General features: G+C 37.4%; 1 protein-coding gene across 1 annotated transcript in view; it reads left to right on the forward strand.

The window, feature by feature from the left end:
• The first annotated feature begins 983 nt into the window (after positions 1-983).
• The window catches only part of abca2 (ATP-binding cassette, sub-family A (ABC1), member 2), a 68,129-nt gene continuing 56,315 nt past the window's right edge, over positions 984-12,797 (forward strand). The window contains exon 1 of the mRNA XM_057320495.1: positions 984-1,591. Within this exon, the coding sequence (XP_057176478.1) occupies positions 1,526-1,591 (66 nt within the window). The 5' untranslated portion in view covers positions 984-1,525. The remainder of the gene's footprint in view (positions 1,592-12,797) is intronic.

The raw sequence follows: 12,797 nt of genomic DNA on the forward strand, positions 1-12,797 counted from the left end.
ATATATATATATATATATATATATATATATATATATATATATATATATATAGTTTGGGAGTTTAGAATTTATATGTGTGTTTAATCAAATGATCTGTGCCATAGTTGCCATATAGTGAAAGACATTGGTGGGTGGTTGACAGGATATCGAAATGGCAAAATCCTTCCTTCTTCCTGTTGTTGGCTGGTGTTCTAGAGATCACATCAACGGTCAACACTGACACATAAATAAATAATCCCCATTTCTAAAAATATAGTCTTTCTATGTACAGACGAAGAAACACAGCACCAGGTTAAGAAACCAGTCACCAACCACTCATTAGATGTTGTGTTCATGAATTTGCAGGGTGTAACCACAACCTGCTCTCTAGCCCACACCGGATGTATAAGGTGCTGTGTACAGATTCGTATGGATGTGGTTTGTCATATAATCTTCATCCTCACAGTTTAAAATATCAACACAAATGCTAATAAATGTCGTTCATCCACGTAATATGAGTCATGACATGATGAATGATGTAATGATCAAATTGAGAGAATCAAAATTGTACAGCCATGTAATAGCCTATTTGCAGCCACTAGGTGTAGCTATACAAGAAAAGCGGCATTGACAAATCTGCGTGTAGATTATAAACAAAAACAGGGGAAAAGATAATTTGTTATGAAAAAATAAGCACTTGACATTTTGTGTGAAATAGCTTTCAAGCCTTTACATTGAGATGAGTCATCCATCATTACTAGTACTGCCTCAGTTAATACTCGCAGTGCATCTGACCTTAATACTGGTTTAATTTTGTGTTACATCGAAAATGACACGCGTTCCTTTTTTTGTTTTTACAAATTGTTGCTTGCAGGAATTGAGTTATTCTATTAAATAAAACACTGTTGATCGAGTGTTGAACTGCAGAGGGTGCTATTCGCTTTTATCACCATCAACTCTTTTCGGTAACTCTGTTATAAATAACATATTGTACTGCGATATAACACCACAACCTTCAACGCAATCCGCGACAGCCACAGATGTGCGCTTGCCGAAATCTGTCCATTCATCTGCCAGTGGGGATTACCTCGTTCCCAGAAATAAAGATCCTGGCGAGATTAAAACATGTTTCCACATCGATGGAGTTACTATAAATAGCTAGGCGTCGCAGAATGATGAGGATTTAGCAGCCAGCGCATCAGGAATACAGCTGAGGCGGCCACTAGATTACCATAAAATCACATCTGATCGATTTGACACACCTCGTTTTTAAGTTTCTTTAAACCGTAAGAAAGGTTTATACTCTGGACTACATTTGGCTGAAGCTGACAGGAGTATCTCTCCGCCCACTGCTCATGAGATGCGAGTAGATCTGCTGCTACCAAAAGAGCATTTTGTTCTAACAAACCCAGCCCTTTTATGACAGGATGTTTGGCTTTGTCACACACCGAGCAGGACAAAGTGCAGACAATCTCAAAACAGCCACACTGTGATGAATAGATCATAATTGTCACTTCACCGGGAGCGATTTTCCAACTCATCCAAAATGGGATTTCTTCACCAGCTACACCTTCTCCTGTGGAAGAACGTGACTTTAAAGCGAAGAGGACCGGTAAGTGTGTCTTCGTTCACGTGGATCGCGAATTTTAAATGTCGTGTTTTTAAAAGTAGGCCTTGGTGGCTTTTTGTTTTGGTAAACGTCGTTCGTTTGCACGAGCGCGGACGGGCGTCAGTCATGGATTGAGCGTTTTCAAAACATGCAATCTACCTGCACGTTACAAATGCATCACTGTCTTGCATTTTCTGTGTTTTTTATTTATTTATTTGCACGTGTTGATGCAACTTGGGTGGAATTACGTAAAGTTGTCGTGACAGTCGATTACCTATTAACAGGTTGTCTAGGAACTACAGGTTGTTTGCTGGTAGTGAGGTGGGGCCACTTTTCTCAGCAGGTTGTGGTGCCCACGAAAGCTGTTTTAGGTTGTCACCACAACTTGCACGATCTGATGCTGATGTTGAGAGAACCACCATTTTATCCCCTGTAAGGTTCACCTCAGTTCGGGATTTTAACAAACACATGCATGCAAAAGCTCTGGCTTATGACACGCCACACTGCTGTAAAACTATCAGGAAACATTATCCTTGTTGTGCTCCAGTGGCTGGGCTGCTCGCCGTTTGGCCTGTGGATGAGAATGGAAAGCATATGAACTATAAACTGTTGAATTGCCTTATGATGGTGAAACTAATTCAGCAGTTCTCGCGTAAAGAAGCTGTTGTGGAAGAGACTGTTGTGTTTGTAACTACAGCCGTCTTTTAACGTAGATGTCACGTGATTCTGACATAAATGATGCAATGATGTCAAGTGCTTGAATAACAGTGTTATGTTAGTGTTACATTTGTTTGTAAAGATGAATAAAGACAATGACAAAGTTGCAAGCTTTATTAAAATACTATCCGTAGAAATATTTCCTTATTATGTTATTCACAGCAGCTCTTAGTTAGAGATTTATGCACATTGTATATTTTCTTCTGTGCATTGTTTATATAGTACTTTATATACTGTGCCAGTTGCAAAAAACCCTTAAGCCAAGAAAATTTATAGGCAGGTTGGAAGAATGATTAAAGGGATACTCCTGAAAAGTCTGTCATGAATTATCTCAAGTAGTTCCAAATCTGTATACATTTCTTTGTTCTGTTGAACACAAAAGAAAGATATTTAGAAAAATGTTATCAACTGAAATTTCTGGGTTGTCTAAAAATGGTAGTCAAAGGTGCCCCAGAACTATTTGTTTTCCGAAATTCTTTCAAATTTCTTCATTTGTGTTTAACAGAACAAAGAATATTCAATATTTTTTTCTAACTATGGTAGTCAATGGTGACCCAGAAATCTCAGTTGCTAACATTCATTCAAATATCTTTCTTTGTGTTCAACAGAACAAAGACATTACTTGAGGATGAGTAATTCATGACAGAATTTTCATTTTTGGGTAATCTGTCCCTTTGCAACTCGCTGTAGAACAATACAAAAAGCACAACACACAGTACATAGTATCTACAGTGTTCTGACAATAATATCCAATGCACATAAATGTACAAAGCTGTAAAAGCTTAAAGAAGAGATACATACTAATGTAAACAGGGATACGTTTGACTATAGAAATGTATCTTGAGCTTGAACACAGTGTCTATCTAGAAACAGCTGAGAGTTGCTCAGTAATAATGTAAATAATGTTTTGTTAGGTGCATAACTTGTTTTCATAAAGTAGGAAATGTAGAAAGCATGCATTTTTTTGCATTTTTGTGTTCGTTATATTCACTTTATTTACCAAATTTGATATTAAACAGAAGTGGGATCTCAAGAGGCCCTCCCGAACACTCGGTTAAGAAAAATCCTGCGTTGCTTTGAACATTTTTTGACCTCAATTGCTACAGCATTGTTCCTCTGTCTTTACCTGGAACCCCTGTGCTTCGTTATGTTGTATTTTTAGAAACTGTAACATTTTGCATCAGCTCACGTGCGCAGCAGACATCATGCTCCCCAGAGGTAAGGATCACCCCGGTAAGAATAGTAACAGTTACGTCAATGGGCTGGTTTGATCACATACAGGTCCACTTTAGGGGGGTTGTTTGACAGCTTTTCAGATTGATGGACCCTGAGAAGTGGCTAGTCAGCAGTGGGGGCGGTGTATTCTGTCCTGTGGATGCTAAATGAATGAGCTCTAGTATTTTCGTCTATGATGTTTTTTATTATCTGAGAGTGAGGTGAGGATTTACAGTGCTGTTGTGATTTCATCCTGTAGATGAGGATGCAATTGTTGGATAACAGCTTTATGTTGAGCAATTACCTTAATGTTTGCTTTACTACTACGGTGAAAGACTAAAATTGTTTATTTGACAAGGATTCCGAGTTATAATTATGAGCATGAATAATTCAAGAGTAAATATGAAAGTATTGTGTGTCACAAATTATTATTCTGTATGAAAAAAACACACACTTCAGTCTTTATTATTGGATGTGTTAAGGTGTACGTTGAAGGTTAGATGACCGTTTACCCCAAATTGCTGATTTAATGAATCGTCTGTTTTAACCTTATGCCAGATACAACACAAGCTGACCTACTTCCTGTGAACTTCAATCCCTGAACAATCGGCTGAGGCAGGGATGGGCATAGCTGTCTACGCATATCTATGGAGACAGAGGTAGAAAGAGGGAGAAAGATAGATTGAAAAAACGAGAAAGCGAAACCGTCAAAATGCAGACACCAGTCTGTGGATCACCATAAAAAAGCCAGATGTTTGGATTATACATGCAGACTGTACAATGAAGAAATTACAGTACGTGCCCTGCGAGCTGGCTGTGTGCAGTGATCTCATCTAATAGAAATGCAGATTCTAATATTAATAATTTAGCAGATGTATGAGTAAAGATTGTGTTGTTGCATTATTCTTTTTATTAAAATAATGCTTTATGCTGAACACGTGGAATGAGGTTTTTTGCAGACATCATGTGCTTAAATAATGCGACCACTTAGCTTATATATGCCAACAATATTAACATCAGTATTTTTTAAACAGACAGTGTGATTATTCTGTTTACAGAATGGCATTACAGTAGATCCTGTTGCTCTTTGCCTGTCAGTGTTATGAGAAATAAGTACGTCAGTACTTCGATTCGGGTTTGGCACAAGCGTAATGTGAGTTTGGCAAACTCCTGGGCTCCTTTTTGAGATGAAAATTAAATTGGAAGGTCCATGAGAAATATTAAATGTTGAAAGACTGTTGAATCAGCAAGTAATAAAGAAAGTTATGCTGCACTACGGAGCTCTTTTTGAGCGTGTGCCTGCAACTGTGAGCTAATTCCTTTATGCATGGCATGCACAAAATGATTCAATTATTTGTTTGTGGCAGAAGCAGGATGAAATTGAGATTTCTTTGGATTGTGATTGAAAATGGCACTTTGAAATGCATTGTAGTGTGATTTTGCAACAGAAATTGATATAACGTTAGAATGTTTACTATTAAAGTTCACCCAAAAATAAAAATTCGGTCATGTAGTCAGCCTCTTGTCATTTCAAACCTGTATGACTTTCTTTCTTCCACAGAACACAAAAGAAGATATTCTGAAGAATGTTGTTAACTGGCCCCCATTCACTTGCATTATTGTGTCCATACAATAGAAGTGAATGGGGGCCAGTGCTGTTCAGTTACCAACTTTCTTCAAAATATCTTCTTTTGTGTTCTGCGGAAGGAAGAAAGTCATACAGGTTTGAAATGACAAGAGGGGGAGTAAATGATGACATAATTCTTATTTTTGGGTGAACCATCACTTTAATAATGTAACCCACATTCAGATGGTCTCTTACTTCATCTGCTTAACTGACTATGTTGTGTGATTTTTATACATTGCTGACAGAAAATCTCATACAGCAACTCATTTACACAGAAATAAAAGCTGCAAGCTAAGCTTACTTGAAACTAACATGATTCTGTTTCTGCCTTGTTAGCACTGGTATGTCTGGGAAATCTGGTGTTTATTATAAGAACTGCATGTGTATATGGGTAGTTGACAAATTAAACGCACATGTGTCCTATAGTGTGAACTCTGACGGCAAATTTGATGAAAAAATAACTAACAACTAAGATGAATCTCTCTTATGCTATTTTATATTATAAATATAAATATAGAGAATGTAAAATAATGTATTATTAACAGTTTCTATTCAATTTTTTTGCTGTCACACCATAGGACATGGTTTATTTGTCAGCTACCCAAATACATGCAGTTTCAGTGTGAATAGATGTTGAATAGTGTGTACTTTGTACGTTGATGTGAAAAGCAACATTTACCACAGTGGGATGATTGTGGAACATGAATAAAATTAACATAATGGCAGAGATCTGCGCTCACCCACTGGTTGCATAAAGAACTTTCTGGAAAGCAGTGCTTTGGAGTGATCAGCTCACTCTGGTGCTTGTTTTTGTTGGGGATTGCACGTCTGTTTTGATACAACAGGACAACAGGAAATGTTTTTTACCTGTAAAAAGTGGACGTTTTGGAAGGATATATCAGAACGCATTGGGACATATTTAATTCTGTCATAGTCATGAAACATGGTTTTACACTTGCTAGTTGAAGGGATTGTTCACCCAAATATGAAAATTCTCACCCTCATGTTCTTCCAAACCTGTATAAATGTCTTTGTTCTGCTGAACACAAATAAAGATATTTAGAAGAATGTCGATGTCAATAACCAAACAGATCTCATCCCCCATTTACTGCCATAGTAAGGAAAATAAATACTATTGGAGTCAATGGGGGATGAGTTTTGATGGTTACTGACATTCTTCCAAACATCTTCCTTTGTGTTTAGCAGAACTAAGAAATTTATTCAGGTTTGGAACAACCTGAGGGTGAGTAAATGATGAGAGAATTTTCCTTTTTGTGTGAACTTCTTCAAAATATCTTCTTTTGTGTTCTGCGGAAGAAAGAAAGTCGAATATGTTTGAAATCACTTTAATTTAACAAATTTTCTCTCTTCCTTGTTGGTCTCCTCTGCACGTTCACAAGTGACCACATACGCATGCATATGCATCTTAAAGGAATACTTTACTAGCAAATCAAAAATTTGTTAGCTTTAATATGGATATTTCTCTTAAACAAAGGCATCGATTTGCTTCAGAAGACCTTTGCTAAGACCACAGAGCTGTGTCGAGCAGTTCTTTGATCGATGGATGCACTTTTTGGAGCTTCAAAAAGTCAACACCCATTCACTCCCATTCTACAGCTTGGAAGTAAAATGATACGTGGTATATAACTCCGACTACATTATTCTTCAAGAAGAAAACCATATTCAGTTAGGATGCCTTGAGGGTGGGTAAAACACGGGGAAATTTTGATTTGCTAGTAAAGTATCCCTTTAAGATGCATATGCATGCGTATGTGGTCACTTGTGAACGTGCAGAGGAGACCAACACGGAAGAGAGAAAATTATTGACTTAAGTTGTTGTTTTTGCTTATTGGGTGCAAAAAAATTATTTTTGTTGCTTCATAAAATGAAGGTTGAATCACCTTAATAATAAGCAAATCTGGTTCTATGTTGGGTCACCACTTGACACAAAAAAACCATCTGACAACCACAGATATTGATGATTGTCTGTTTGCCTACAAAATAAGTGGAGCATTGAAAGTTTCTTTTTGTCCAGCGATGGGGGGCCTTGCTAGCCTAGCGTTACTCAGACAGCTGCTAAATTATTGAGATCTCTCTGTACTCCTGGGAGAAAAGCAGCACCGAAGGAAGATTGGATGAAATAAACATGAGATGAAGGAGAACAGGAATAAGGCACAGAGCGACAGGAGGAAAGCGCTGTTGTGGTCAACCATTCGGGAGTAACAGGAAAAAGGAGAAAGTTGGTGGACAGAAACGTTTTGTGTGATTACAGTGCTGAAAAGTGTGAGCCAGTGGTGCAGGAGCAAGAGAGGATAGCACTGGCTGTAATGATAGCGGAGCAGTGTTTTAAGTAAGAAAGAATTCAATCAGAAAATAAGCAAGAGATAGAATGTGGTTGACGTGAATGAGGCGAATGAAATGAGATGTGAAGGATTGTGGGGGACAGAACTCGGGAGACAATGAGTTATCCTTTATTCGGTCACAAGATCAGCTATAAAACCATGACCCCTTATGCCGCTTGATGCGTGTCTGCTTTAATTGAATAGCAATGTGTGTCCGGAGTCAGAGATGGGCCTTCGTAAATGATAATTATTGCAGAAATGCTCACCTTGTAAAACCAAACTCAGCAGGGAGCCATAAATTGGGGCAGAGAGACAGAGATCAAGAGAAACGCTTCATTCTGGAACATGGAGATGCTGTAGCCTCTCCAATATTACATGAGTTTATTTCATCAGAAAGCTCTTAAACTGAAGTGTATGATTCTATTCAAGTATGAACGGAAGCACGTTGATACTTGGGTAGAAATACAGAAGACTCATTTGTTTTGATTGAGATACTGTGTGTAAACATGGTTTGATGACTAGATTTGATGAACTAGATTTTTAGATGTTTTGAAGAGCATATGATTAGTGCTTGTCTGTGCAAAACACGCTGTTATGATGCTAGGGTGTTGTGGAAGGTTGACAGGATGTTGCGCTGTGGTTGCATGGATGTTCTGATTGGCTTTTACTTGCCCACATGAAAAGAACTTTATGTGAGGTTGGTGTTAAGAAATAATTGTATTCCTTTTTATTGTCTCAATGAGGGGTAACTTATGCAACAAACTTTAATTCTTTCGAGGTTTATGGTTTGGGTAGTTTAAGCAATAGTCAAAGTCTTGCTTACCGTGGAAAGCAACTACTAATAAATAATAATCTCATCCTGTATGATAATATTGTTGATCATTTTGAGACACTTCCTCATTCTTGTCGAAAGGTTACGCATTGAGGAAGTGAAAACTTCTGTATACGGTGTTGAAATTAACTTTTGACTTTTGTAACTGAAATAGAAGTTTTTCTGAACTTGCTTGCAAAGATGTATTGGTTGCCATTGTTATGTTAATCATAAAAATTGATGACCAGTACAGTTCAAACAAAAACCCAGAATCCGAAGCCTTTATGATATTGGCACATTAATCTTGAAGATGCTGCACCTCTACTCTCTCACTTCCCACCCTCGAAAATTTAGAAGAATTAATCACAACCGTCCATCAAAGAGTGTCACAGAAACGTCCTATTGATCTGTTTTTGTGTCTGTGTGATTTTCATGATGATATCAGAGGCGTGGGGCAGTGTTTGTGTGTGTGGGGGGGTTTCCTGCCATAGATGGCTCCTCTCCTGGACCTGCTGTGTGAGTCACCTGTTATCTGTATCTGTATTTTACAGCAAAAGAAGTTCATTTACATTTTCTGTTTATGTGCTGTCATTTATTTGTGTCAGTCTTTGTTTATATTCTCTTTCATTTTCCCACAGTTTCGGCATCTAATTGTTTTTCTTCTAATAGTCTTGTATTTTGATAAACATGAAATATTAATTTATCATAAATGTTCCTTTTCACCTTCATTTTCTAGTTTGTTATGCAAAAAAATGTTTTTATTGACAATTATTGTTAGATGGAAAGCCATTGGCATACTCAGAATTGTTCATGAACAGTTTGAGCAATCCATTTAACCAAATTCTCAAATAATTTTAGTACATGTTTTTTTGTTGTTGATTTTGGCATAGTGAAGTAATATATATATATAATTTATGTTTTAATAGAAATGTATATCTATGTTTGCCTGCCACTAATCTCAAAATAACAGCTAATAAGATTACTCTTTATGTTTGTTTGCAAGTCAGTTGTATATGTGAGAGAGTGTTTTTGTGTTTAAATAGACGTCTATTTCAGCAGAAACAACATAGACAAATGTTATGTGGCCCAAACTTAACTTCCGGTATAGACCTCTGCAAAGAATGAATACTTGTTGAGTAGTTTTAATTGAATTTAATACAATAAAATAAAATATAAATTAATATTAAAATAAATGAAATATAAAATGAACAGGGCTGTCAAACGATCCAGAATAAAGTTTGTGTTTACATAATATATGTCTGTGTACTGTGCATATTATTTATAAAAACATACACAAACATGCATAAGAAAAATATTAATAAACATTTAGATATAAATTAAATTATTGATAAGTATATACAAAATAAATGCAAAGAACACAGACATATATTACGTAAACACAACATTTTATTCTGGATGTGATTAATCGTTTCACAGCCCTAAAAATGAAGTTATATAATAACCAAACACAGACTCGTAGTTAACTTCAGGCCAGCTTGGGGGTCTGATGAAACCATCTATTGTATAAATGAATGATCTGAGTATTGTCTTTTCACAAACCTCAACAGATCCCATCTAAAGGTTTTGCTAAAGGTGCCCTGTCATTGGCTGGTTAGTCCTATCCTTCAAAGCCATCATACACCATGAAAAGGCACTGGTCAAAAAATGAGCTAATGACTCATGATAGTCCTGGATCACTATTAAGTATCTATTTTTTTATATGCTTTTCTCTGCAGAGGGTATTTATGTGCCAAGATGCTCCCCTGTCACAGTTATGCACTAAGATAGAGAGAAGAGAGAAAATAAGACCGCAGTTTTCCCTTTAATCTAGCCCTACGCAAAGTGAACACATGGAAGGAGAAAGAGAGTGAGGATGAATGAGAGAGAGAGAGAGAGAGAGAGAGAGAGATGTTATATACTGTAGATGGACAGTCTTCTTTCAGGTGTTTGTAACTGATCCTGTCATCTTCGATTTAGTCTCAACATCCTGGTTGTGAGATGATATATTTTCTCAGGAGCTTCCTGTTTGTTGGGTTGTAATTTTGCTATAGCCAATTCAGTTGTCAGGCTCAAGCCACCACTCGAATGAATGATTTGGCTTCAAGTGAGAATATCTTCAGATTAGGCTTATCTTTGTTTGCTCATGGTGTTAAAGGACAGTGCAAACAGCACCTGTCATCTTCACACACATACAGAGAGTGGAAAACGGCCTTGAGGGAGTGTCTAATGTTTAAAAAGCAGAAGTTACGCGGTACGGTTCAGAGCAGTTCAGTACAGTACGATTCGGTAGGGGAAACCCGTATCAGGCTTGCGTTACCACTGCCAACAGTACCCTTACTTGGTAGGCGTGGTGTATGCCAGAAAGTTGCAATCGACGTCACTTGATATGCGCGGTGTACACCGGAAAGTAGCGATCGATGTAATTCTCGCAATACGTAAACAACAACAATGGAGGACATACAGCAGATCCTGTTCTTGCTTCAGGTCCTTGTTCTTGTATTCTTGTCTCGGCTGTGTTTTCAAAAATGACGCTTCCTGTGTTGTCGTTTCCCTTGTAGCACGCCCAAGTGATGTTTCTATGTAAATCAGTGGTCTGCAGTGAGACTAGCTCCACCCATTAGGTTCCAGTACTATTGGTACTACTGTGCTAGGTACCCTTACGAAAGGGTCCCAAAAAAGTGGTACGGTACGGTTCGCTATTTTGGTACCATTCACAGTGGAAACGGAAAAAATTGCGTTCTGTAGTGAACTGTACTGAACCTTACCACTCAGTGGAAACGAGGCATTAAACTGGCATCATTGTGGCTGAGTTCCCATGTGTAAAGAATGATAGCATGGCTCAACATTAAGGGTGTATACATTTCTTTATGGTGTCGAACACAAATGAAGATATATTGAATATAGATATAATGAAGAATGTGGGAAACTGGAGCACTATTGACAACCATAGAATTTTTTTCTACATGTTCAACAAAACAAAATGTATACAGGTTTGGAACAACTTGAGGATGAGTAAATGATGACAGAATTAAAATTTTTGGTTGAACTATCCCTCTTGTCATATCAAACCTGGATGACTTTCTTTCTTCTGCAAAACACAAAAAAAGATAACCGGCGTTACACATTGACTTGCATTGGTTTTGTGGCATACAATAGAAGTGAATGGGCACCGTCGTGTTCAACAAAGACATTTATACAGATTTGGAATAACTTGAGGGTAGGGTTGGGAATCAAAATTCCATAAGAAAGGAATCGGATCCTTTTTAAAAAATTAAAATTTGGCAAAGCATCTGCGGTTTGTTCATCGTATCGAATTACAAGAATGATTTTTGATGATTTTGATTTTTGATCTTGCTTGATTTTTATTGCTTTTTCACCGCTTTGGAATCGAAACTAAGAATTGTTAAGAATTGGAATCGATAAGCAGAATCGAATTTGGAATCGATCAATTTGAAACGATGCCCAACCCTACTTGAGGGTGAGTAAATAATTTTCAATTTTGGGAGAACTGTGACTTTAAAACAGTGTCCTCAAAACACAGTGGTGGTTTAGTGTGTTTGTACATGAGAGATTGTTCAATTATATATTGATTCACAAACATAATGTTCTGCTCTTTATGTTGAAAATAATTTAGCACAGGCTTTCAAAAAAAGGGCCGTTAACAATCTTTCTTCACTTTTTGTGTGACCTTTACTTGGACATTATATTGTTGTGAATTGCTGTCCTGCTCAAATCATTTTGTCATTGTGAATGAATTCTGGCAGGAGAGAGCTTCCTTGCATCAAACTGCCATTTTAGTATTACAGTATTGCTGATGCTTTACAGAGCAAAGAGACGATAGCATAAAATGCGAACTGCTCCATTGCTTAGAAAGTAGAGACATTAAAGAATGGAGAAAAGGAGATACAGACCAGTTCCGGTTCCCTCCTGTCTCTTTTGGTACAGTGCTTGGAGTCTAAGCTACCCTTACAAACAGTAGTATAAAAACCATATAGTTATACTAAAAAGTAGATAAATTACATTAAAGCTGTTTATGTGATGCACTGTACAACGTACTGGGACAGGCCACACTATTGAGCAAGTCCAAAATATTGGTGAATCATTGAAATGAATAGTCCATAAACTGACTGAAATGAAACAGAATTTTTCCAATTTTCTACATTAGACATCTAGAAAGGACCGCTAGGATTGGTCTAGGATTTGAAAAAATGTGTGTTATAAAAAGGATTTATGGCCTCTCCAGATTACACGAGTTTAGCCCGATTTTGGCCCAAATTGCATGTCGTAGGACATCGTAGTAATTCGTAAACGACATGGGGCGTCGAGACGCAAGATTCAATCGTGTCGTCTCGTATAGTTCGCCATAGTATTCGACAACCAAAACTGCTCCTGCGAGGTCGCACGACATCACGCCAGAAAGACTAGCATGTTAAATTTTTTCCATGGTTGCTCACGACACAGCTGTGACGCTGTAGTGACGTTGACCAATAGAAGCAC

The sequence above is a fragment of the Triplophysa rosa genome, linkage group LG2 (genome assembly GCF_024868665.1).
Source record: "Triplophysa rosa linkage group LG2, Trosa_1v2, whole genome shotgun sequence".
In the NCBI taxonomy this organism is placed as follows: domain Eukaryota; kingdom Metazoa; phylum Chordata; class Actinopteri; order Cypriniformes; family Nemacheilidae; genus Triplophysa; species Triplophysa rosa.